The sequence below is a fragment of the Schistocerca americana genome, chromosome 2 (assembly GCF_021461395.2).
Source record: "Schistocerca americana isolate TAMUIC-IGC-003095 chromosome 2, iqSchAmer2.1, whole genome shotgun sequence".
NCBI lineage: Eukaryota > Metazoa > Arthropoda > Insecta > Orthoptera > Acrididae > Schistocerca > Schistocerca americana.
Window position 1 is genome coordinate 289,088,019 of NC_060120.1, and position 24,958 is coordinate 289,112,976.

A 24,958-nucleotide genomic window follows, 5' to 3' on the forward strand; every position below is an offset into this window, starting at 1 on the left:
TGGAACTCTGAAGGAAAGAGGAATAAAACACAGGTAGTGAAAGGTCAACTCAATATAGTGGGTGGTTATAATTAAAGTGCAGCTGCTCATAGAGGTCCAGTGTGTGGACTGTAATTATTGTACAGCAGTGAAACTTGGCAGATATTCTAATGCATTAACAATTTACTCTGGGGGAACAAAAAAGTTATAATTTTGACTAACAGGTGCAAATATGGTGCTGTGAATGCTAGGATGACACATAGAAATGTTTCTATATGTAATGGATTAGAAACTGGACATGAGCACAAAAAGTCAAATTGAGAAAGGCAATGTTGATTTCATTACTAACTGCAGCTTACACAGTTCGAGACATTGACGAGATGATGCGTTCCTAAAACAACACGCTCAACAGATGCTTGCAGCAGTTCCAGTGTAATCTGAGCAATATGTTTCTTTATACTGGCCTTCATGTCAGGTAGTGACCGAACATGGCCCTGGTAAATGTGTTCTTTTAGACATCGTCAGAGCCAAAAGTCACCTGGAATCGGATCAAGTGACCTTGCAAGCCATGCATCTGGAAAACTTGGGGAGATAACATGTTTGTTGAAGGTTGCATTTAGCAATCTTACACTGGGCGAGTGACGAAGTGCTGCCCTATCTCACATGAAAACCGTGGTTTCCGAACAGTTGTGCTCTTCCAAAGCAGGAATCACGTGATGTACAACGAGATCTCAATAACTTGCAGACATCACAGTAGGCCTGATAGGCCCTCTGGGTGAGTTCTCTTCAAAGAAGAACACAACACGACTAAAGGTGCTTGTGAATCCACACCACACAGTCACATACGGCGAGTGCAATGGCTCTTCGTGCACAATACACAGCTTAACAGTACTTGAAATTCAGCAGTTCTTAACAGTACTTGAAATTCAGCAGTTCTTAGTATTCACTGTACCCTGTAGTGTAAAATGTGTCTCATCACTTTACTGAATGTTGTCTGAACATATGTTATCAACTTCAATCCATGCCAGAAACCAAAGGACAAATTCAGAATGTTGTTGCAGATAATGAGGTATTATTTGCTGCACTGACTGGATCTTTTACACGTACCAGTGTAAAATAGACCGAAAAATTTCCGTACTCTTGACCACGGGATGGACAGTTCTCACGAGATTGCATAAGCACTAACACTACCGGGCCAAGTGCTGCATGGTCAATTACAGGAACAGCAACCTCATCAATGATATCCACTGGGATAGGACATCTTCCTCTTCCACGTGCCACATCACACTCAGCTATGTATTTGAATTTCGTCATGGGCGTAAGGACGCCCATCCCAGAACCTCTCCCCAGAGTCCATCTCTCTACTTACCCCTACCAGTCCCTGCACTCCTACCTTCTACATGCTTCCTAAAGTCCATAAACCCAACCACCTAGGGCGCCCCGTTGTGGCAGTTACTATTCCCCCACTGAGAGAATCTGCTCTCGTAGACCAACACCTTCAACCTATTACCTGGAACCTACTCTCCTATATGAAGTATACCAACCATTTTCTCCACCTATTCTCCACAGGTCCTGTCCCCTTACCATACAGTGTCCTGCTTATCACCATTGATCCAGCTCCCTATACACTAACATTCCTAATGCCCATGGCCTTACTGCTATTGAACACTACCTATCCAAATGCCCTATGGATTCCAAACCAACAACCTCCTTCCAATTCACCATGACCAACTATATCCTCACCCAGAATTACTTCTCCTTTGAATGCATTAACTATAAACAAATCCAGGGTATGGCTATAGCACCTGCATGGCACCATCCTATGCCAACCTATTCATGGGCCATTTAGAGGCATCCTTCCTAAAAACTCAGAATCCTAAACCCCTCACCTAGTTCAGATTCACTGATGACATCTTTGCTATCTGGATCAAAGGTGAGGACACACTATCCACATTCCTCCGGAACCTCAATAACTTACCCCCTTTTGCGTCACCTGGTCTTACTCAACCCAACAAGCCACATTCCTAGATGTTGACCTCCACCTCAGAGATGACTACATCAGTACCTCTGTTCATATCAAACCTACTAACCATCAGCAATACCTCCACTTCGACAGCTGCCACCCATTCCATACCAAGAAGTCCCTTCCTTACAGCCTAGCTACCCATGGTTGTTGCAACTTCAGTGACAAGCAGTCCCTCTTGGAATATACTGAGGGTCTCACTGAAGCCTTCACTGACTTATTATCCTCCCAACCTCATACAAAAACAAATCTCCCGTGCCTTATCATTCCAGTCTCCCACCACCTCCCGAAGTCCCACAGTCCGGTCACAGAAGAGCATTCCCCTTATACCTCCGTACCATCCAGGACTGGAGCAACTGAATTACATTCTCCGCCAGGGTTTCAATTACCTCTCGTCGTGCCCTGAAATGAGAAATGTCCTGGTCACTATCCTTCCCACACCTACAGTGGTATTCCACTGTCCACCAAACCTACACAATATACTCGTCCATCCTTACACAACCCCTGCTCCCAATCCCTCACCTCATGGCTCATACCCCCGTAACAGACCTATCCCATACATCCTCCTACCACCACCTACTCCAGTCCGGTCACTAACATCACCTATCGCATCAAAGGCAGGGCTATCTGTGAAACAAGTCATGATTTACAAGCTAAGCTGCAACCACTATGCTGCATTCTATGTAGGAATGACAATCAACAAGCTGTCTGTCCACATCAATGGCCACCGACAAACACTGGCCAAGTAACAAGTGGACCACCTTGTTGCTGAACACACTGCCAAACATGATACCCCACATTTCAATGACTGCTTCACAGTCTGTGCCTTATGGATCCTTCCCACCAACACCAGCTTTTCTGAATTGCGTAGGTGGGAACTTTCCCTGCTATACACCCTACATTCCCATAACCCTCCTGGCCTCAACCTTCGTTAGTCACTGTCCTCTCCCATCCAGCCCCCTCCCTGTTCCCATTCCAGCAATACACAGCCATCATTTCATCACTACAGCCAATTTTTTAATTTCCCCTACTCCTCCCTCCGCCTCCCCACCTTTTCTCCTGCACTCCACCTAAACTGCAACATTTCACTGTCTGGCACCCCCGCCATACTATCCCTCCCCCTCCCCGCCCCAGCCTCCTCCTTAACCCCACCACTCATCACTCCAATCACGCACTGGTGCTGCTGCTCGCAGTGTGGTTTCAGTTGCCCGAGACTGCAGACGTGTGTGTGAACTGCGTTTACTTGAGTGTGTGCACGTGCTTGTGTGACTGTTGTTGACAAAGACCTTAATGGCCAAAAGGTATAATTGTGTGAATCTTTTTGTTGTTCCTATCGTGACTCAGCATCTCTGCTATATGGTGAGTAGCAACTTTCCTTCTCTAATATTGTTACATTCCATCCTGGATTTTCCATTGTTCAATAGAATTTGATTTCAATGCTAGGTTAACGATACAGAATTTTGAGATTCCCGGAGATTTCCTCGATTTTTCCAGGTAAAAATTAATTTCCTGAGAATTCCAGGTTTCCCAAAAGAGTCGCCACTCTGTTCTTCTCAATGGCCGTACTGTTCACTCATGTTATGGCTTATCAAATGATGGTGTGGATGTCATACCTTCAGTCATGCATCAAAGTATTAGCGTATCTGCCAAGTTTCACTGCCATACGATAATTACAGCCCGCAACGTACCCCTGTGATCAGCTGCATTTTAATTAAAACTACCCATAGTAACTAGAATGCAGTTATAAAGGTTGAAGGACATGTAAGAGAAGCATTAGTTGAAAAGGGAATGAGAGAGGCTAAAGCCCATCTTCAATGTTACTCAGTCTATACATTGAATCAGCTAATGCTGAGGGATTTAGATGAATTTTGCTATTTGAGTAGCAAAATAACTGTTGATGGTCAAAGCTGAGAGGATGCAAAATACTAACTGGCAATAGAAAAGAATTTCTGAAAGACAGATATTTTAAAATCAAATATGAAATTTAAGTTTTGGGCTGGGCTGGAGTCTTGAGAGGTACGGTAATGAAATGGGGGTTTTTAACATCTCAGACAAGAAGAGAATAGAAGGTTTAGCTATGTGATGGTAAAGGAGAATACAGAAGATTCCACAGCAGATAGCATAACTAATGTGGAGGTACTGAATCAGAGTGGGGAGAAAAATTTATAGCACTACTCAACTAAAAGAAGGGATCAGTTGATAGAACACATCCCCAGACATCAAGGAATACTTAATTTGGTGTTGGAGGGATATGTGGAGGGTAAAAATTTAAGACAGAAACTAAGCACATTTAAGCAGATAGGCATGGGGCCCCGAAAGAAACACACACACTTTTTGCATCCTGCAACTAGAATACTGTCTTTTCCCCCCTTTTTCTGGTGTGACATCTTGAAAAGTAGCTGAAGGCTACCTTGAGCAAAGAAAGTTCATTCTGACGTGCTACTGGGAGAACGAGAACATGTATGAAGTGCAAGGACAGTTTAGAATGAAGTTCCAACAAGAGGCAACAATGCGTCTCCAACTTACTCATCTGCGAGATACGTTTGAGGAGGAAGGAGCTGTCCAAAATTCCCAGAAGAACCATTCCTGAAGACCATGGTCATCCGCACAAGAGATAGAGAAGTCACCAAACGGTTTCAGTAATCACCTAGAAAGTCTGTGCGGAATGTGACTCGTGAGACAGGAGTTCCAAAAATAAGTATGCACCCCATTTCGAAGCATGTCCAAAGTTCCTAGATTACTCCGTGCTCTGAATGAGGACGATCTGGAGTGGAGAACTGAATTTTGTGAGGGATATCGAGCAAGACGCGGACAGGAAAAATAATTCCCATACGAAGTTGTTTGGGGTGATGAGACCACTTAAGTTAAATGGTTCAATTAATCAACAGGATTGTACCCACTGTGCACCTGAGAATCCCCATGTGACACTGGAACACCATGTGAAGTTACCAGGAGTTACAGTGCGGTGTTGTTTACCAGCATTTGGTGTGACTGGACCTTTCTTTTTTGAGCATACAGAGAATGCTGAAAATTACATGGACTCGCTACAGGCTTATGCCATTGCACATGTGAAAGACATGTTTGGTGATGGAGAATGCTAATCCAGTAAGCTGGAGCATCTCCCCACTACCATCATGACATAAGGGCCTGCTTTGATGAAAACTTACCAGACTGACAAACAGGACAAATAGGTAGCACCAAGTACCCTCTGCACTCACCAGATATGATGCCTATGTAGTTTTGCAAGGGGGGCACATAAAAACAATTTTTATAGCATACGACCAGCTACAATCAATGAGCTGAAAGCAGCCACTGAAAATTGATGTGCCAAAATACCAATTGCGACGATTGGGAACATAAAGGATACTTTCAGTAAGTGTTATCAGCTGTGTCTGAACCACAATGGTGTTCACATTATTTCAAAATTTTTATGTACTTCAATAAATATTAGAGTTACAATCATAAAAAGAGTGTGTACATTTTTCTGGGACATCCTGTAGGTTGCAATAGTTTTGCAGAGAACAGGAGGACAGGAGGTTTGTGCAGGGTAGACTAGCAGGAAGAGCTGCATCAAACTAATGTTTGGTGCAGTAGCAGCAACCACCTCTCCTCCTACACACACACACACACACACACACACACACACACACACACAGTAGAACAATACTGAGATTACACTGTGGTGGTCTCGGCATGGAACTCTACCTACTCAACAACAATTATTACATCTACTATTATGTAGTTATTGTGATACATGACATTTCCATGGTCAAATTAATTGTGTCTACAAATGACTGAGCAAATGTCAAATTACCTCTTCAGGACAAAGCTCACAAGCTCTCTCCAACGTTTTCCTGGCACTGTTTGACCTCTCCAAATAGTAGCCATTGGTGGATTCATTTGACTGGGCAGGGGGTGACCAATTATTGTAACTATATTGTGCATTTGGTGGATAAGGCCGCTGAAACAAAGGATTACAAAGAGATTACCAACACTTTAATTAGTCTTACACTGATGAACTTTTACTTAAAAGAAATTAAATTTTGTCCTAACATTATGGTAACTGATTCAGTTAGTACTTTTACTTAGGGGGCACAGATGTCTATATGAAAGATTCACTTATGAATTATACATAAGACCACTATACTCAGATTTAAATTCAGTTAACAGCACAAGCTATGTAGTTTAGTTTCCCCAGAGCTCGTGATGTCACATGTGAACTGCTTGCTGTTTCCGATGTGACACAACAAAACATCAGTCTATCTGCAGAGTTTGAATAGAGCAGTGTCCACACACAGTCAGTTGTCAGACACTGCCATTTGCAGCAGGAAAGACGTGCTCTGCTCATGGTGGCAGCCTGCTCCCTTTTCTTGAAGCTTAACCAGATGACAGCAGATGTGGCAACCACGTAGTGCCACATCACAAATATCAATTAAAGAGTAGTTTTAATCAGAATATAGTATAATCGTGAAATATGAATTTCATAACAAACATTTATTTACATTCACTTTTAATATGGTGGTATCCAAGATATCCTTCAAGAGTGATACAGTGTAGGGTAGCAATACAGATATAGTCAATGTATGGGTTGGTAGCAAAAGACTCAATAAAGACCACTTACAAAACATTATGTAATTGAGCATCGAGTATTGCTCACTGTTCCTGGAGATTATGTGGAAAATATATGCATAATGAGCCACGGAGCTGTAAGTTGTTAAGAGTGTCAAAGAAATATTCAGATTAGATTCGGTTTTCATTTCATGGACCCAAGAAATGAGATGACTCTCATGAGTGAGGAAAATGTCAGAAAGTATACCATAAAAAACATAAAACATTTAAATATAATATTTACTACCCTGATCATTTGTCAGGAGATTGTCGAAATAGGTGAATACAATGCGGTAAACTGGAACAGCTAATATTTACAGAATTAATACTGACAGAATGAAACACTGTTGTGCACTATTAATAAATTTATCACACACAAAATACCTAATCTTGACTGTTGTGGCCAAGTGCTGTCAAAACTGAAATCTAACAGATATTTTTACTTAAGCTGGCTTAACAGTCTCTGTTAAGATATTCATCTATGGAGTAGAAGGAGTTGCCTATCAAGAAGTCTTTCAAACTCTGTTTAAAATGTGCTTTATCTGAAACTAAGTTTTTAATGGTTGCTGCCAATTTATTGAAAATGTGTGTTCCTGAATATTGGAACCCTTTTCGGACCAAGGTAAGTGATTTTAGGTCTTTATGTATGTTGTTCTTATTACTAGTACTGATACTATGTATTGAGCTATTGGTTGGAAATAGAGATGTATTACTTACAAAAAATTTTCATTAAGGAATAAATATACTGAGAAGGAGTGGTTAGAACAAAGTTCCTCAAATAGGTTTCTACATGATGTTCTTTAATTTACACCACAAATGATTCTTATAAGATGCTTTTGCGCCCTAAAAACTTTTGCTCGGTTTGTTGAGTTACCCCAGAATATGATGCCATATGACATAATAGAATGGAAGCAAGCAAAGTATGCAAGGTTTTTTATATTTATATCTCCTACATCTGACATCATTTTCACTGCAAAAACAGACTTGGGTGCTTAAGCAATTCTGTGGTATGTCCTACCCAACTGAATTTATTATCGAGTTGTAATCCCAGAAATTTAACACTTCAACCTCTTCAATCTGCTTGTCTTCATATGTTATACATATGCTGGAAGGAATTCTCTTACAGGTTCTGAACTGCATATAGTGGGTCTTCTCGAAGTTTAATGACAGTAAATTAGCTTTAAACCACTTATTAATGTCAGTGAAACTTTCATTAACAGCTATTTCTAAATCTGTACTTAGCTTGGCACTTATTGAAATGTTTGTATCATCTGCAAACAAAACCAACTTAGGATCTGGCAATGTAACAGATGAGAAATTGTTAATGTACACAAGAAAAAGCAATGGATCCAAGATGGAACCTTGAGGAACACCACATGTAATTAATTCCCAGTCAGATGAAGACTGACTGCTTACTGCACAGGTATTTTGCAATGATACCCTTTGTTTCCTGTTGGATAGATAAGACTCAAACCATCTCGCAGCATTGCTGGTGACATCATAATATTCTAATTTACTTAAGAGAATGCTGTAGTTCACAGAGTCATAATATTCTAATTTACTTAAGAGAATGCTGTAGTTCACAGAGTCAAAGGCTTTTGACAGGTCACAGAAAATGCCAGTAGCCTCTAATTTATTATCTAATGAATTAAGTACATTCTCACTGTAAGTATAAATAGCTTTCTCTAGATCAGAACCTTTAAGAAATCCAAACAGTGACTTAGACAATTTATTATTTGCAATCAGGTGCTTAAGGACACACTTGAACACAACATTTTCAAATATTTTTGAGAAAGCCAGCAAAAGTGAAACTGGTCGACAGTTTGATGGTATCTCTTTATCCCCCTTCTTGTAATGAGGATTAACTTCAGCATATTTTAGTTCCACTGATAAGAGACTGATTGCACAAATAACTTATGAGAGAACTCAACTCGGGTGAGCACTCTTTGATTAACTTCATTGATATGTTATTATACCCACTGGAATACTTAGATTTTAAGGATTTTATGATGGATGCTACTTCTTCGGGAGACACGAATGTCATTTCCATTTTACTGAAGTTATTTTTAAAGACTTGTCTCAGATACTCCATTGCACTGTTCACTGAACCAGATAACCCCAAGCTGTCAGTAACAGAAATGAAGTAATTGTTTAAGAGGTTTGCAACACTACATGTATGTGTTACCAAAGTCTCATTTATTTTTAGAGTATCTCCTCTTCCATTTTGGCCCCACCTGCCTCTGTCTTCACTATATCCCATACAGTTTTTATTTTGTTGCCTGATGTAATAATCATAATAAAGCTGCTTCAATATATGGAGTACTTGCTTCAACATTTTACTGTATTCTTTGTAATGCATTACAATTCTAACATCAGAGCTGTTCCTAGATAGTAGATACAGTCTCCTCTTTGTCCCACGTGATTTCTTTAATCCTTGTGTAATCCATGGTTTATTTTTTGACTTCTGAGTTACCTTTAGAGGAAAAAAGGAAAACAATGTTCAAAAGAGGAGGTAACTTTATTAATGAATGCTTTGTATTTTCCATTTGAGTCAGAAGTATTGTAAACGTCTGTCCACTTTACGTCTTTGAGGAATTTCCTGAATTTCTCAATTTCTGACTTATTTATTGTTCTCCTGCACTCAGATTTAATAGATTTTTTATCCTGACAAGTTTCAACATTTAACACAAGATGCTGCATGTCATGATCAGTCAGTCCATTTACCATTGGTTTTGTGATATGACTTTTTTCCCTAGATTTGTCTACAAAGATATTATCAATAGAAGTCTCAGAGCATTTACATATTCTAGTAGCCAAGTTCACAGAAGGAACTAAACTGAATGATAGTTTTACTTACTGCAATAATTGTTCAACACACACTATTGGAAAATGCACTAAAAGGCTTATCCCAAAATTCTAAAAGTATGCATTTCAAACTAAGTCAAGATGAGTATGTCCCCGCATGTGCAGCTAGTGTAATATCTACAATAGCAATGTTTGACAAATTCAAGTTTGTGTGGATGTTTACAAATCACTTGTCTTTCTTCTCAAGATCTGTGACTGAAATAGGAAAGGGTAGAAGTGATACCATACACAATGTACCCTCTACAAAGTACACCACAGGTGTATGTGTTTAATGGAAAGCCTCTTTTTAAACTTTTGGAGTGTTCATATCAAAGACTTGACAGTGTGCTATTTCCCTCCGCAGACACATCTGCGCCATTTTCACTCCCAACATATCAATGAAATGTCAGTTAAGCCCTAAAAATTCTTGTCCCTTTCAATCATTGAAGTCCTGCCATGAAGGAATCTGCAGTTCTGAAACATGGAGTTCATTTAGTCTCCTGTTCGTTCCCAGGTCCATTACTGCTGCCTGGAATGTAGAGTTTTTCCTACTCTTATTTCATACAGTTTCTAAAACATCTTACCCTTTCAAGTTCGTCCTGCAACCATTCAACAGCTAGTGCCCATTTCCTCTTCAATTCTCCATTTGTATGTAACATTTGCAAAGCTGCACGGCATTTGGAAAAGAGGGCAACCATGCACTTTATGCACTGGTATGCTCGTTTCTGATAATGGTTTTTACTACGTTGTATTGTATCAAATAAACCTTCCCGTTCTTCTGGAACACCTGTAAAATTTTTTAAAAAAGAAGTGTTTCTTCAAAATATATACAGGATTTCAAGTAACAATATCACTCAATGAAGGCGCTGGAATCCTTGAAAATATATTGCCATTCATAACTCTGAAGCATATAAAATTTTTCTGCTAAGAAAAATTAAAATTGAAAGCATATGAATGAAACTGAACATTAAAAATCATAGCAGACAATTAGCTCTCTTCCAATTCACTGTCTCTCTCAACTTCTGCAATAGTCACAAACATGTTCAATGGCTATGATCATTATAAAAATTAAAAAGAGGCTGATGATATTTCCATATTCCTTTTTTGTAGCAATTCATGGGTGTGCTAAGAAACCTAATTGGTTTAAATGATCAAAATAAAAAAAGATCAAAAAAATAGTTTGTACCTCTATTACTCAGGTTATGAAAAAGTAGTGGAATTAAGTTGGAATGGTAAACAGAAGAACTTTGGATCAATGGAAATACGTTTCCTGACATACATACACATTTTTCAGCCATTTTTAACATTTAGTTTACTGTTGACAGTCAAAAAGGTTACATGCTCGGCGAATGTTTACTTCCGAAAAAGATGGATTGAAGAATTTGCATTAAATTTTGCTTGAAATATGGAATAAAGTGCAGCATCACAGTTGAAATGTTGGCAACTCTACAATGATTAAGACAAGAGTTCAAAAGTGGTACAAACGTTTCTAAGAGTGTTGAAGATGACAACAACACTGGACGCAAAGCACATCTTTTACTGACAACAATGTAGAATGTGGAAAAACGAAAGGTAATGGCTCTGGGAAAGTGCTGAATCATCATCAAAGAGGTTGCTGGTGATGTGAGTGTACCCTTCGGCTCAAGCCCGGAGTGTACCCTTTGGCTCAAGCCAAGCTTTTTTTTTTATTTTTATTTTTATTTTTTTTTTTTTTTTGCGTGAAACATGTAGCAGCCAAGTTTGTTCCAAGACTTTTGAATTTTGAACAAAACTAATGTCATGTAGACACTGCTAAGGACTTTATGATGAATTTGACAATGACCTAGAACATCTCAAGAAGGTTATAACAGCTGACAAAATGTCGGTATGTACGTATGACGTCGAAACCAACGTCCCATTGTCCTAGCGGAAACTCTGGGAACCGCATGAAGAGCCCAGAATGGAAAAAAAAAAGTTCAATAACATGTGAAGGTGGTTCTCACTGTTTTTCTTTGATTATAATGAAACAGTGAATCATGAGTTCCTGCCTTATGGTTGTACAGTCAATAAGGAATACTACCTGGGTGTTTTGCATTGTTTATGTGAAGCAATCCGAAGAAAAGACCAGAATTGTGGTGAAACCACTGATGAGATTGCATCACAATAATGCTCCCACTCACACTTCAATGCTTGTTTGTGATTTTTCTGGCAAAAAACAAAACCGTTATGCTACCTTACCCACTGTACCTGCTGGACATGGTCCCCTGCTATTTCTTTTTATTCCCAAGGCTGATGAGAATCATGAAAAGATGTCGTTCTGCCACTATTGACGAGATGAAAACAGAGTCAGTGAAGAAGCTGAACACCATAACAAAACCTGAGTTCAAGGAGTGCTTCCAAGACTGGAAAAACTGGTGGCACAAGCATATTATGTTTGAAGGAGGTAAAATTGATGCTTACGAGTAAAAAAAGATTCTTTAAGAAAAACAAAAATTCCCATTACTCTTTGATCACTCTTCACGTGTCCCATACATATATGGAGGAGAGGGGGAGGAGAGCATAAGGAGGAATAGAGCAATGGGCCCTAGTACTTTGCTGAAACAACCAAGCACAATTTACGTCAACCGTACATTTAACATCTAATACTGACCAGATTTCATAAAGAAGATGAAAATTGTTTCTGTTTGCTACAAATGGACTGGAATAAAGTCATCAACATTGCATGCTTAAATGTTGTTGATATTTGGTTTGTGGGGTGCTCAACTGTGAAGTTATCAGCGCCCATACAAATTCCCAAACTTTGCTCAGCCTTGTCTCGCCACTTTTATGAATGATGATGAAATGACGAGGACAACACAAACACCTAGTCATCTTGAGGCAGGTGAAAACCCCTGACCCTGCTGCCGGGAACCGAACCCAGGGCCCCGTGTTCGGGAAACAAGAACACAACCGCGAGACCATGAGCTGTGGACGTGTTTAAATGTGTCAAGCACTTACTACACTTTTGCAATTGATGTTCTTCACATAAACAAAGAAGAAGAACTAACCAATATATTAAATGCATACCTTTCAGTGCATTATGAATCCGGTGTGTTTGCCAAGAATCTTCCATAAGCAGCATGCTCAATAGTAGGTCCATGTGATGCCTCAGTTCGTGGCAGTAGGCGTAGGCTATCTGCCACAGCAGCTCGCTCAGAACAATGCGTGAGAAGTGAGGATTCTCCCAGCAGCAAAACTGCAGTAGTTTTACTGTCTCTTCCGAGAGATTTGCATCTTCAATTACTTTCTTTATATAGCTGTGAAAATTATCAACGAGTAAATAAAAAAAATTTATCTCCATGAAACAAGGGAACATTTAACACTTAATACGATATTTGTAGCATGTTCGCAAACACCAACAACTGTGGACTTAATACGAAGCTTGCCAGCAAGTAAGAATTCAATTAAATTTGACTTCTGTGTAGTGGTTTATCCAGATACAGTGGCTGAAAGACCACCACTCCAAATTCAGATTTTGTGTGAATATAGGTGAATAATGTAAGTAATTAATGTAATTTGGAAAATGTCATATCACCTTGTTGATTTTAGAGCTGAGAACTGACCGTGAATGTATATCAATAGCATGGTAATACTCAACGGAAAGGGAGACCACAGTGTTACACATCCTTAATTGACCTTCAGCTATGCAGTTGTGCATGGACAAACAAAATTAATAAATTTAATCTACTTTTATATTCCACTTACAGATGTCAGTTCATCACTGTCTCTTCAAACAATGGAGTGTCCAAGTTGGAACAACAATTATGAAAGTACAGATTGTTACTCATTGTAAGGATGACATGCTGAGTTGCAGAGAGAGAGTACGAAAAGACTGTTTATACACTAAGCCTTCAGTCAAAGCCTTGCACCCGCGCCCGCCACACACACACACACACACACACACACACACACACACACACACACACACACAGAGAGAGAGAGAGAGAGAGAGAGAGAGAGAGAGAGAGAGAGAGAGAGAGGCAGGCCACACACACCTCATACACACAAGGCTGCTATCTCCGGCTGATCTGCGCCGACTGCCTGCTTGTAGGAATGTGTGTATGTTTCCCTTTCTTTTCTGGAGATGGCTTTGGCCAAAAGTTCAGTGGGTAATAGTATTTTTGTTGTGCCTGTCTGCAAGCCAACACATCATCCTTACAAGTAGCAATCTATCCTTTTCATAATAATTAATTGCTTCAGTTTAGAAACTAGCCGAAGTCACTTCTTGTACAATATGGATGTCCCAAAATGTTTCAAGTAAAAAGAGCCTTTGTGCCAAGTGCAGAAGGCAAATGACTATTGTCAAGTAGTAGACAAATTCCTCATGATGGCATTCCACATGTTTTGTCATGAATATCTCAAGTCATCAAAACGTCGTACAATATTGGAGACATATTGGAGAAGGCGATATTCAATAACAGAAAATTTAGATTCACAAATGAAACAGAATTTGGATTTTAATGACAGTTGATGTACTCTTATCATGCTAAGAATATTAAAGGATGTAGGCCTTTGATTGAAGGGTTGATTTGGGGGGGGAGGGGGGGGGGGAAGGGATCAAACAGTGAGGTCATCGGTTCCATTGGACTAGGGAAGGATAGGGAAGGAAGTTGGCCGTGCTCTTTCACAGGAACTATACCGGCATTTGCCTGAAGCGATTTTGGGAAATCACGAAAAATCTAAATCAGGATGACCTGATGCAAATTTGAACCATCGTCCTCCCGGATGCAAGGCATCATAATATCTCCTTACAGAGAGAAGCAATATTGTGGCTGCCAACTGTACTTTCAAGAAGACTGCAGTAGATTTGAGACGAAACATATGCGAACCAGAACCAATCCAACACAATGTGTTGGATAATAGGTGATGGACTTGGGGGTTTCAAGTTCCGGTAGGTACAGGTGGTTGCCTATTCTTGTACCTGCAGGGTCAGAGGACACAGCATTTATTCATCAGAGTAAGCTAATATTTAAAACTTAAAAACCCAAAGAGTCCTGAGGATTACCACAGTGAGATGATATAAATGTGTTGAAATAATGGTTTACAAAATATTGTTGCCATCCCTCCACCTAAGTTATTATTGTGATAGGCAATGTCAGTTTCTACTCACTCAATGCAACTAAAAAGTCCCTAATCCCATGTTACAAAAGCTGATTATATTGCTGAGTTATCAAGCAATAGCATCCTATGTAAAATACCACAAACAAGAGCAGAATTGCTGCTGCTTTCCAATGCCAATAAAGCTGCATACCTTACCAATAAAAAACATGAGATTGCTAAACAACATGGGTTACAAGTTAACAGATTGTCACTGTACAATTGCCATTGCAATCCCATTGTGGCAATATGGGTAAAGTTGAAATCTTACACCTCAGAGAAGAATAATATTTTTAAACTGCTGATGTTGAGTCGTGTGCACATAGTGATTTGCAGCATCACAATTTCTGCATGGGAAGATTGCCTACGGCAGGCAGAAAAATTACAGGCCCAGAATTGTCAACAGGAAATTAGTAGGGACTGCATTATGGAGTCCCTTCGTAACACTGGGGACCGTAAGATAGTTTGTAGATGTTGGGGGGTTAGACTTGGGGGTGTGGAACATTCTCAATATTTTGGAAGATTAATGGCACCTACTAAGTAGGTATACAAAACATGCCATTATGACTATGTTAAAAACCTGCATAACAACGACTTTTAAATCATTTTCTTGAAAGAGAAACACCTCACTACACTACACTTTTCTTTACCTTAGAGCTACAGGAGGGCCTCGTCCTCCTTGCCCCCAGGAATGGGCATGCATACTTCATAATAAACCTTCATGTGTCAGTTTCATCACAGTTGGACAGTGTAGATGATTGTACCAATTTACAGTCATGAACTTGGTTATTAGTAAACTAATTACTGCCTTCATGGGTGCACTGCACATTATTAGTACCAAGAATCAATTGTTGAAGTTGTGTATTTTATAATTTATTTGTGATTGAAAATAACTCATGTGAGTGTACAGGAAAATAGCTTTTCAAATTTCACAAAATCAGTTGTTTTTGTTCTTGTTATGATGAAACTGAGCAAGTACAAGACTAATCAAACAATGGAAATTCCAGGTAGGAATATCGGCAATATAGGAAAAGACAGATCACTACTTACAGTAAAGAAGACACGTTAAGTTGCTGCGTGTGAATTGCGCGTGTACGTGTCTCTCTCTTACTGACTAAGGCTGTGGCCGGAAGCTATTGCAAGTGTCTTAGTTGTGCCTGTCTGCAACTTGATGTTTACAGTTAAGTAGCAATATTTCTTTTTCTACACTGTTGATACAAATACATTATTTACATGAGTAGTTCATAAGGTTCAGTTGAATGTATAAAGCAGTAGTATACAATCAACATAGCAGATATTTAAAAATAATTGAAGTTAATGTCACTGTGCAGAGCAACACACCGTAAACTTTTTATGAATAAAATCTTCTCAGCTTTCACGCTGGGTCAGTTTGAATAAAATTCTCAAGCTTTCTTTGGTTAGCTCCACCATTGTCATCAGAAGTAAAACTAGCCCTCGATAGGTTGAGAATTTTATTCTGACACAGGTTGAAAACCAATAAGATTTTATTCAGTCCTGCCACAACAAAAGACTCCAAGGACACAGTAATTTTTTTATATTTTTATTTGGACATATTTCAATATTATTACACAATGATCAATCATGTTTTCTTGTTTAGTTCCACATTTATTCTTACTGTGAGTACCTGACATGGTTGGTACAGGTATACTTTGCTAGATTTTGTCACTTGTAATTTTTGTAGAGCCAAACTGCAACTAAAATTCATTCTCATTGCTGTCTTCTTCACTTGTGGAAAATATTTTGCTCATGCTCTCTAAATCATTCCGGATTACGCCCCCTTCACCGCCATCAGTGATGGCGCTAAAGTGGTGGTTGACAACTGTACTGTCCACAAAACCACTATTAAATCAGAAGTAAATTATTCACTTTTGTGGCCATTATATCATAGTTGCTTTATGTGTACTTTAATTCATGCAGCAATATGTTCATGGTCATACGAATGAAAAATTTTATGGTGATTTGTCAAATAGTTCAGACCCACGACCAATTCAAGAAAGCACTTCTTAACTCAGAAGCACTACCACTGGTGCAGTTTTGTCTCAATAAAATGGATTGTGGATAACAATGAAAAATGCTTTATTTCTGTATAGTTGCATAAACAGTATCAAGATCAGTTTGTAACCCACAAAAACAGTGGGACGCATTGCTCACAAAGTCTGGTAGAAATGTAAAATTAAAGTGTAAAATAGAATGTTCTATGCTAGGTGCACTGTCTACCCACTGGAATGGTGAAACTCTTAAAAACAACAATATTGCTAGGTGCATATGAGTGCCTGCACACCATTCAGGTGCCAGCGGAGAGCTGGACCGACAGTATGGATTGGCACACTGGTGACACTGCATAGTATTCTCTGTCTCTGCCTGCACAGCACATGCAGCATCAGTGTAATGTAGGGGGCTAGATAATGTACAATATAACTAGAAACCAACCTTGTCCTACCAAAAAGAATCTCTGCTGCTTGTGGCTGAATAGGCATGATGTAATCAGGACAAGCTGGATCACCATAAGGATTTGGCAATGGCAGCACACCCTGGAATAAAAAATTGTTGTTTTTATTATACAGATTAAATTTGTGTTTCTCCGATTATTCTGGGGCATACTGGTTGAATGCCTCCATAACAAAAGCAACATTAGACATCTGTGACCATATCAGAAAGGCAAAAGCTATAACCACATTAAATTCAAATTGATTTCTCTGTAGCCCACTTGTAATGTCACCAGCAAGTGATTTGTATGGAATGTTTTGGGGAAGTTTTGAGAGTTTGCTTAGTTCCTTGAAAACATTAAAAAATACAAAAGACAGTTTTCTTCTTTTCTGGCTAATAATTGGAAAACTATGTACGTTTCAAATCCCAATCAGATTAAGTTAAACAAGGCTAAGTTCTCTACAATTTTGATCCTCATGATATCCTTTGATCCCAGGATGACGGGGGGCCACCTGTTGAGAGGACAAATGAAGACTAATGACAGTATTATGAACAGGATAAGCTGCCACGCACAGTCTTTTCGTCGGCCTGTGTGCAATTCAACATCTCCTCTACATGGTAAGGGGCACTCTACCCTTTTCATAATATTATCATCATTCCATTCTGGATTTTTCACGTGAAGATTAAGATCTTTGTCTCCCCTTTTCCTCACAACATGAGTGTCCTTATTCTCTTGGGATCTTAGTGTCCTACTCTTCCTTTTTAATCGTGTTGATTCCATCCCTCTCTCATCCATGAGTTAGGAATTATTAGCTCCCAATGTTAGGCTGAGAGTGTACATACTTTTCAGTGCATTTATTAGTGATTTTAGAGATACTCAATTGAATTGACAAAAGAAGAAACTGTAAAAACACACAACACAAGGCAGGGGCGGAGGAGGAGAGGAGCACACGACAGTGTCTCGTGCAATTGTACAGTGCCTGCTGAAGGCTAACATCTAAAATTGTGTGACTCTTTTTGACAAACACTAAAAGGTCCGTCAGTAGTAAGTATGCAAGACAGAAGGAAAACAAATAGTATTTTAAACTTTACTTTTATTAAATCTGCACTATGTTGTACGTGCTTTGATCATAAACGTTCTGTGTCATGGAATAATTATTATAAGAATTAAATTACTTTGTAGCTTACACCATATTAAGAGACATATGGTATCATATGAAGTATTATGTACTTTATATCATATGATTTGAGCTGCTTCTCAAAAACACTACGGAAGCTGCTATAAAAATCCTTTTTTTACAAATAATAAGTAGAAGTTAATTTATCACAGATGTGAAAAAGTGTTTCAGTTGTAATGTACTACTGTGCACGTATATCAAGAATACTATCGCAAAAGAAAAAAATTAAGTTTGGTCCTTTTCATTAAGCAACCTAGAGAAGAAAAGTTCATTATTTCAAAATCTAGGTGACGTGGCCAAAAAAGAAGAGATACCACAGTGAAGCTATGAAAAAAGTCAAAAGAATTTTCCTCCTGCATGAAATAAAATCACTGCACATAAGCTTGATGAGAAAATAGAAGAAACTTTACAGACATTTAATGAAATATGTACATTCCAAAAACCACTCAAGAATCAATTTTAATGAATTTTGTATCTTGCATCTAACTTTCTAAGGTTAGTTACACCATTGTATAATCACCGTTCTCACCATATTTCATAAATTACAGTATAGTTCAAATGCACTACCATCTAATTTGCAGGAAATGTAGCATTGAATGATGTTGCTCAAACAATTAAATAATGAGGAAAAAAGAAAGAATCTGAATTTTTTAAACTGAACTTGTATTTCTGTGGAATATTCAAGATGGCGAAGTTTGAATTTGTTATCAGCTTATCAAAGAACACAATTATGCAAATTTTCAAAACTTTCCAGGTAAAAATCGCTGTATGCCTGGAGTACTAATTTTCCCAGTGTTTCAGAAAAATGTTTTCTATCAACCCCTTCTATTTTTTCTTTGGTACATTTTCTTTAGTGCCTTTGTCACCAGAAAAAGAAAGAATGAGAACTGAGGGAATTTCTAAATTTTCAAACAGAAAACAAATGTATTTTAAAATTCATTACTTACAAGTGTATTCTTTAATAATGGATCAACATTGTTGCTTCAATCGGAGACCAGAGGCCTGGTACCACTGACAGAGGCTTCTACTGATGCTGGTAGAAAGCAAAAAGGCCCATGAAGAACAGAAAATAGCCATAGATGTGGCAGTTTTGGCAAATTATGATAAAAGCTTCATACTGGACATCAGTACAGAAAGATGGCTAGAAGTTAGAAGTCCGATTTAAGAGTTTATTAACAACCTCAATAACAGTTCCTCACAACACTGCACAGCATATCATTTTACATTCTCAGTGCAGTGATTATGTTTAAAGCACATGTGATGAAAGATCTTTTTCTACTTACAAAGAATGTCTTATATGTTTTTCTAAACACAGGAGAAGATGATTCAATAATGTTAACTCATAGCAGTTTTATTAAACTTACAAAATTGCGATATTCTAAGAAAGATTCTCAAATAAATGAAACATAATGCTACTGTATAAGAAGTGAAACTCAGTTCAGAAGTTGTTACATTCACAAAAGACAAACCAGAAAGCTACAAGAGGTGACATTCCCAGTACAGCCACCTTTTCAGTGCTCTTAACCCTGTGAACAACAGATTCCTTCTCTCATAATGAAGGAAAAATTGGATGGAATGTGTTGGACCGGGTGAATGCAGGTCACAAAAATACAATAATTCAGAATGTCACTTGACTGAGTTGGTTGGTTGCTGGTTAAAGGACTAAACAGCAATCTCATCAGTTCCTCAATCAGAGAGCTCATCTAGAGTTAGTGTTCATCATCATCATCATCATCATCATCATCATCATTTAAGACTGATTATGCCTTTCAGTGTTCAGTCTGGAGCATAGTCCCCCTTATAAAATTCCTCCATGATCCCCTATTCAATGCTAACATTGGTGCCTCTTCTGATGTTAAGCCTGTTACTTCAAAATCATTCCTAACCGAATCCAGGTACCTTCTCCTTGGTCTGCCCGACTCCTCCTACCCTCTACTGCTGAACCCATGAGTCTCTTGGGTAACCTTGCTTCTCCCATGCATGTAACATGACCCCACCATCTAAGCCTGTTCGCCCTGTCTGCTACATCTATAGAGTTCATTCCCAGTTTTTCTTTGATTTCCTCATTGTGGACACCCTCCTGCCATTGTTCCCATCTACTAGTACCTGCAATCATCCTAGCTACTTTCATATCCGTAACCTCAACCTTATTGATAAGGTAACATGAATCCACCCAGCTTTCGCTCCCATACAACAAAGTTGGTCGAAAGATTGAACAGTGCACAGGTAACTTAGTCTTGGTACTGACTTCCTTCTTGCAGAAGAGAGTAGATTGCAGCTGAGCACTCACTGCATTAGCTTTGCTACACCTCGCTTCCAGTTCTTTCACTATGTTGCCATCCTGTGAGAATATGCATCCTAAGTACTTGAAACCTCCACCTGTTCTAACTTTGTTCCTCCTATTTGGCACTCAATCCGTTTATATCTCTTTCCCACTGACATTAATTTCGCTTTGGAGATGCTAATCTTCATACCATAGTCCTTACATTTCTGATCTAGCTCTGAAATATTACTTTGCAAACTTTCAATCGAATCTGCCATCGCAACTAAGACATCCGCATATGCAAGACTGCTTATTTTGTGTTCACATATCTTAATCTCACCCAGCCAGTCTATTGTTTTCAACATATGATCCATAAATAATATGAACAACCGTGGAGACAGGTTGCAGCCTTGTCTTACCCCTGAAACTACTCTGAACCATGAACTCAATTTATCGTCAACTCTAACTGCTGCCTGACTATCCAAGAAAAGACCTTTAATTGCTTGCAAAAGTTTGCCTCCTATTCCATAATCTCGTAGAACAGACAATAACTTCCTCCTAGGAACCCAGTCATATGCCTTTTCTAGATCTATAAAGCATAGATACAATTCCCTGTTCCACTCATAACACTTCTCCTTTATTTGCCGTAAGCTAAAGATCTGGTCCTGACAACCTCTAAGAGGCCTAAACCCACACTGATTTTCATCCAATTGGTCCTCAACTAATACTCGCACTTTCCTTTCAACAATACCTGAGAAGATTTTACCCACAACGCTGATTAAAGAGATACCTCTGTAGTTGTTACAATCTTTTCTGTTTCCATGTTTGAAGATTGGTGCGATTACTGCTTTTGTCCAGTCTGAAGGAACCTGTCCCGACTCCCAGGCCATTTCAATTATCCTGTGCAGCCATTTAAGACCTGACATTCCACTGTATTTGATGAGTTCCGACTTAATTTCATCCACCCCAGCTGCTTTATTGCACTGCAATCTACTGACCATTTTCTCCACTTCCTCAAATGTGATCCTATTTCCATCATCATTCCTATCCCATTGCACATCGAAATCTGACACATCACTGATTGTATTTTCACCTACATTGAGCAACTCTTCAAAATATTCCCTCCATCTGCCCAAGGAATCCACAGGATTCACCAGCAGTTTTCCTGACCTGTCCAAAATACTTGTCATTTCCTTATTACCTCCCTTTCGAAGACCGCTAATTACACTCCAGAATGGTTATCCAGCAGCTTGACCCAAAGTCTCCAACCTGTTTCCAAAGTCTTCCCAAGATTTCTTCTTGAATGCTGCAATTATCTGTTTGGCTTTTGTTTCTTTCTTCAACATAACTTTCTCTGTCTACCTGAGTTCTAGTATGTAGCCATTTTTGATACGCCTTCTTCTTCCTTTTACAGGCTGCCTTGACTGTGTCATTCCGCCAAGCTGTTTGCTACATCCTACCTTTACACACTACTGTTCCAAGACATTCTTTAGCCACTTCTACCACTGTGTCCCTGTACCTTGTCCATTCCTTTTCCAATGACTGTAATTGACTACATTCGACTACCTGGTACCTTTCTGAGATCACTGTTATGTACTTGTGCCTGATTTCCTTATCCTGAAGTTTCTCCACTCTTATCCTCCTACATATGGACCTGACCTGCACTTTCGGCCTCACAATACCAATTTCACAGCAGATTAAATAATGATCAGTGTCATCAAAGAAACCCCTGAATACACGTGTGTCCCTCACAGCCTTCCTGAATTCCTGATCTGTTATTATATAGTCGATGACAGATCTGGTTCCCCTGCCTTCCCAAGTATACCTGTGAATGTTCTGATGTTTAAAAAAGGAGTTTGCAATTACTAAGCCCATACTGGCACAGAAATCCAAGAGTTGTTTCCCGTTCCTGTTAGCCTCCATATCCTCTCCAAATTTACCCATAACCTTTTCATACCCTTCTGTTCGATTTCCAATCCTGGCATTAAAATCGCCCATGAGCAGAGCACTGTCCTTGTCCTTTACTCTAACAACTACATCACTGAGTGCATCATAAAAATTATCCATCTTGTCTTGATCTGTCCCTTCACAATGCGAATATACTGACACAATCCTAATTTTCTTGCTAGACACTGTCAAATCTATCCACATCAGTCGTTCATTTACATACCTCATTGCAACTACGCTGGGTTCCATTTCTTTCCTGATGTAAAGCCCTACACCCCATTGTGCTATTCCTGCTTTGACTCCTGACAGGTAGACCTTGTATTCTCCATTCCCTCTTCTTTCTCACCCCTTACTTGCAGCCTCTGCCAGCTCTACCTTCTTCCCAGAGTAGCCCCCATTGATATTAATAGCTCCCCATCTCATTTCCATTTGTTTGCCAAGTCGTATCTTAGGAGTCCCTGGTTTGTCAGTTAGAGGGGGGACTCCGTCACCTCCAAAGGTCCGAGGCATTTTGCTCCAATTGTTGCCAGCATCATATTTAAAGTACCAGGGAAGCAGGTTGCTAACCTTACTTGCCCCAAGTCCCATTGAGATTTACCCCTAACGGTTGAGGGACTAACCAGTGGATTTGGTAGTCTTTGCCGTATGAGCACAAAGGTGACCACGACTCAGAATATGTCTGAGATGCCCAGCCTTATTCCAAAGTAACTGGTATCCCGACTGTCGGGACCATTTACTTGGCCACTCATACGTTGCCTGTGGTTCATGAACTAGGACATGACTACAGGAACCCACACCATGAAAAGAGTTAGTGTTGTCTGCCAGAAATGTAATGGATGATAAAAGTATGGAGGAATGGGAAAATTGAGGTACTGAATGCAATACTGATGTTAGAGCCAAGAAATAATTTATAGAGAAGTATATGGATTGGGCTGGACATAGGTCACAGCAGAGAAGGTGTCTTCCTGGGATCTGTGGGGAGAGAAACCTCACCCACATCAGAAATCCCACCCCCTTCCCTTTCCAACCTGTGTAAGGATGAAGACAACTACAGAGTACAGAATGCCTTCAAGTTGAGAGATTCATAACATGAAAAGTGAGAATACTAAAAATGTGATATCAGATGGACTGTCAATAATAATAATACGATGTGAAAGAAATGATTAAGGCCGTGGTTGGGTGTCCCAAACCCAATCAATTGTAGTCAAAGTGTAAAAGAGGGAACAGCACTCACTAGTCACTAGAAATAGGTGCACAGGAAAAGAAACAAACCTCAACTAAAAGCATTTAAAACAGAGCAAAAGGTGGATAACAGAGGCCGATGCTGAAGGAGGCAGGGTTGAGGGACCTCAGCAAGTGACAGGAGATGCTCCAATCCCATCCAACTCCACCCTGAAGGTAGAGTAAAATGTTATATCTGAGAATAAACACCACTTTCATGGAGAAAACGGAGAACCAATTCAACTGTCTGCAATTGTCCACCACCATTAGAGGCAAAGTATTTGGGAGACCACTCTTCCCATGGAGAGCCAGAAGGAGAGGGCATTCCACCAGGATACGAGTTACTGTCTTCAATGCTCCACAACCACAACAAGTGGATGGCTCATTACATAAAATGAAATTATGGGTTAGGCACACAGTCTCCACACTGAGACTGCGTTGCATAATTTGGAAGCATTACAGCCCGCCACTCATCCCTAGTGAGGGCAGATCCTTGTGCCAGGTATGCTGTTAGGTGTATCAATAGCAGTACCCATGGCAAAAACAAGAAAAACCTGAAGAATCCCACGTGACATACCAGATTCTCCACTGCTTCTGCTGCTGTTAAACCCTGAGGTAGTAACCAGCAGATGGCTGATCTCAGCCAACACTGTCTTCAGCTATTCGAGAACTGTGGCCAGCTGCTCCTGTATCTGCATGCACCATGTACACAACCTATCCATTCCTACAACTAACATAAGAATTAAACTGTAAAAGCTAACTATAACATAATTTGATAGATAAAAAAATCTACTCACTGAGTGGCGGCAGTAGAAAACATACACAAAAGTTATGAAAATGTGCAAGCGTTCTGAGCCAGTGGCTTCTCGTTCAGGCAGAAGAGTTGAAGGGGAAGGAAGAGGGACGAAGGAAAAGGACTGGTGAGGTTTAGGAAATCAGCAGAGTTACGGAAAAGTGCTCAGAACTGCTTCAACCTTTCCACCAGAAGAAGGGTGCCACTGGCTCTGAAAGCTTTCACATTTCCTTAACTTTTGCATGCATTTTCTACTGCAACCACTTGTTGAGTAGGTTTTTTATCTACCCTATTATATTATAACTAGTGATGACAGTGTACGAGTAGGTTAAAAGCCACACAAGACAAGTATCTTGGATTCAAAGGAGGGGCTGCTCAAGGAAGTATGTGACATTCTTGTCTGGGAGATATTTACAAGGGATAAAATATTATCTTAGACGTATCAGCCTGTGGCAACTCCTTCCCTCTCCTCCATCTGTAGCAGCAAACAAACGGGCTGTGTAGACCGGCAACCAGCTCCACAACACCCTTGTTGGTCG

General features: G+C 39.6%; 1 protein-coding gene across 1 annotated transcript in view; it reads right to left on the reverse strand.

Moving 5' to 3' along the window:
- The window catches only part of LOC124594839 (probable ubiquitin carboxyl-terminal hydrolase FAF-X), a 300,957-nt gene that overhangs the window by 19,709 nt on the left and 256,290 nt on the right, over positions 1 to 24,958 (reverse strand). Inside the window, exons 40-43 of the mRNA XM_047133291.1 lie at positions 17,021 to 17,121; positions 12,500 to 12,729; positions 10,039 to 10,241; positions 5,817 to 5,963 (exon numbers count right to left, since the gene is read on the reverse strand). Coding sequence (XP_046989247.1) covers positions 5,817 to 5,963; positions 10,039 to 10,241; positions 12,500 to 12,729; positions 17,021 to 17,121 — 681 coding nt within the window. The remainder of the gene's footprint in view (positions 1 to 5,816; positions 5,964 to 10,038; positions 10,242 to 12,499; positions 12,730 to 17,020; positions 17,122 to 24,958) is intronic.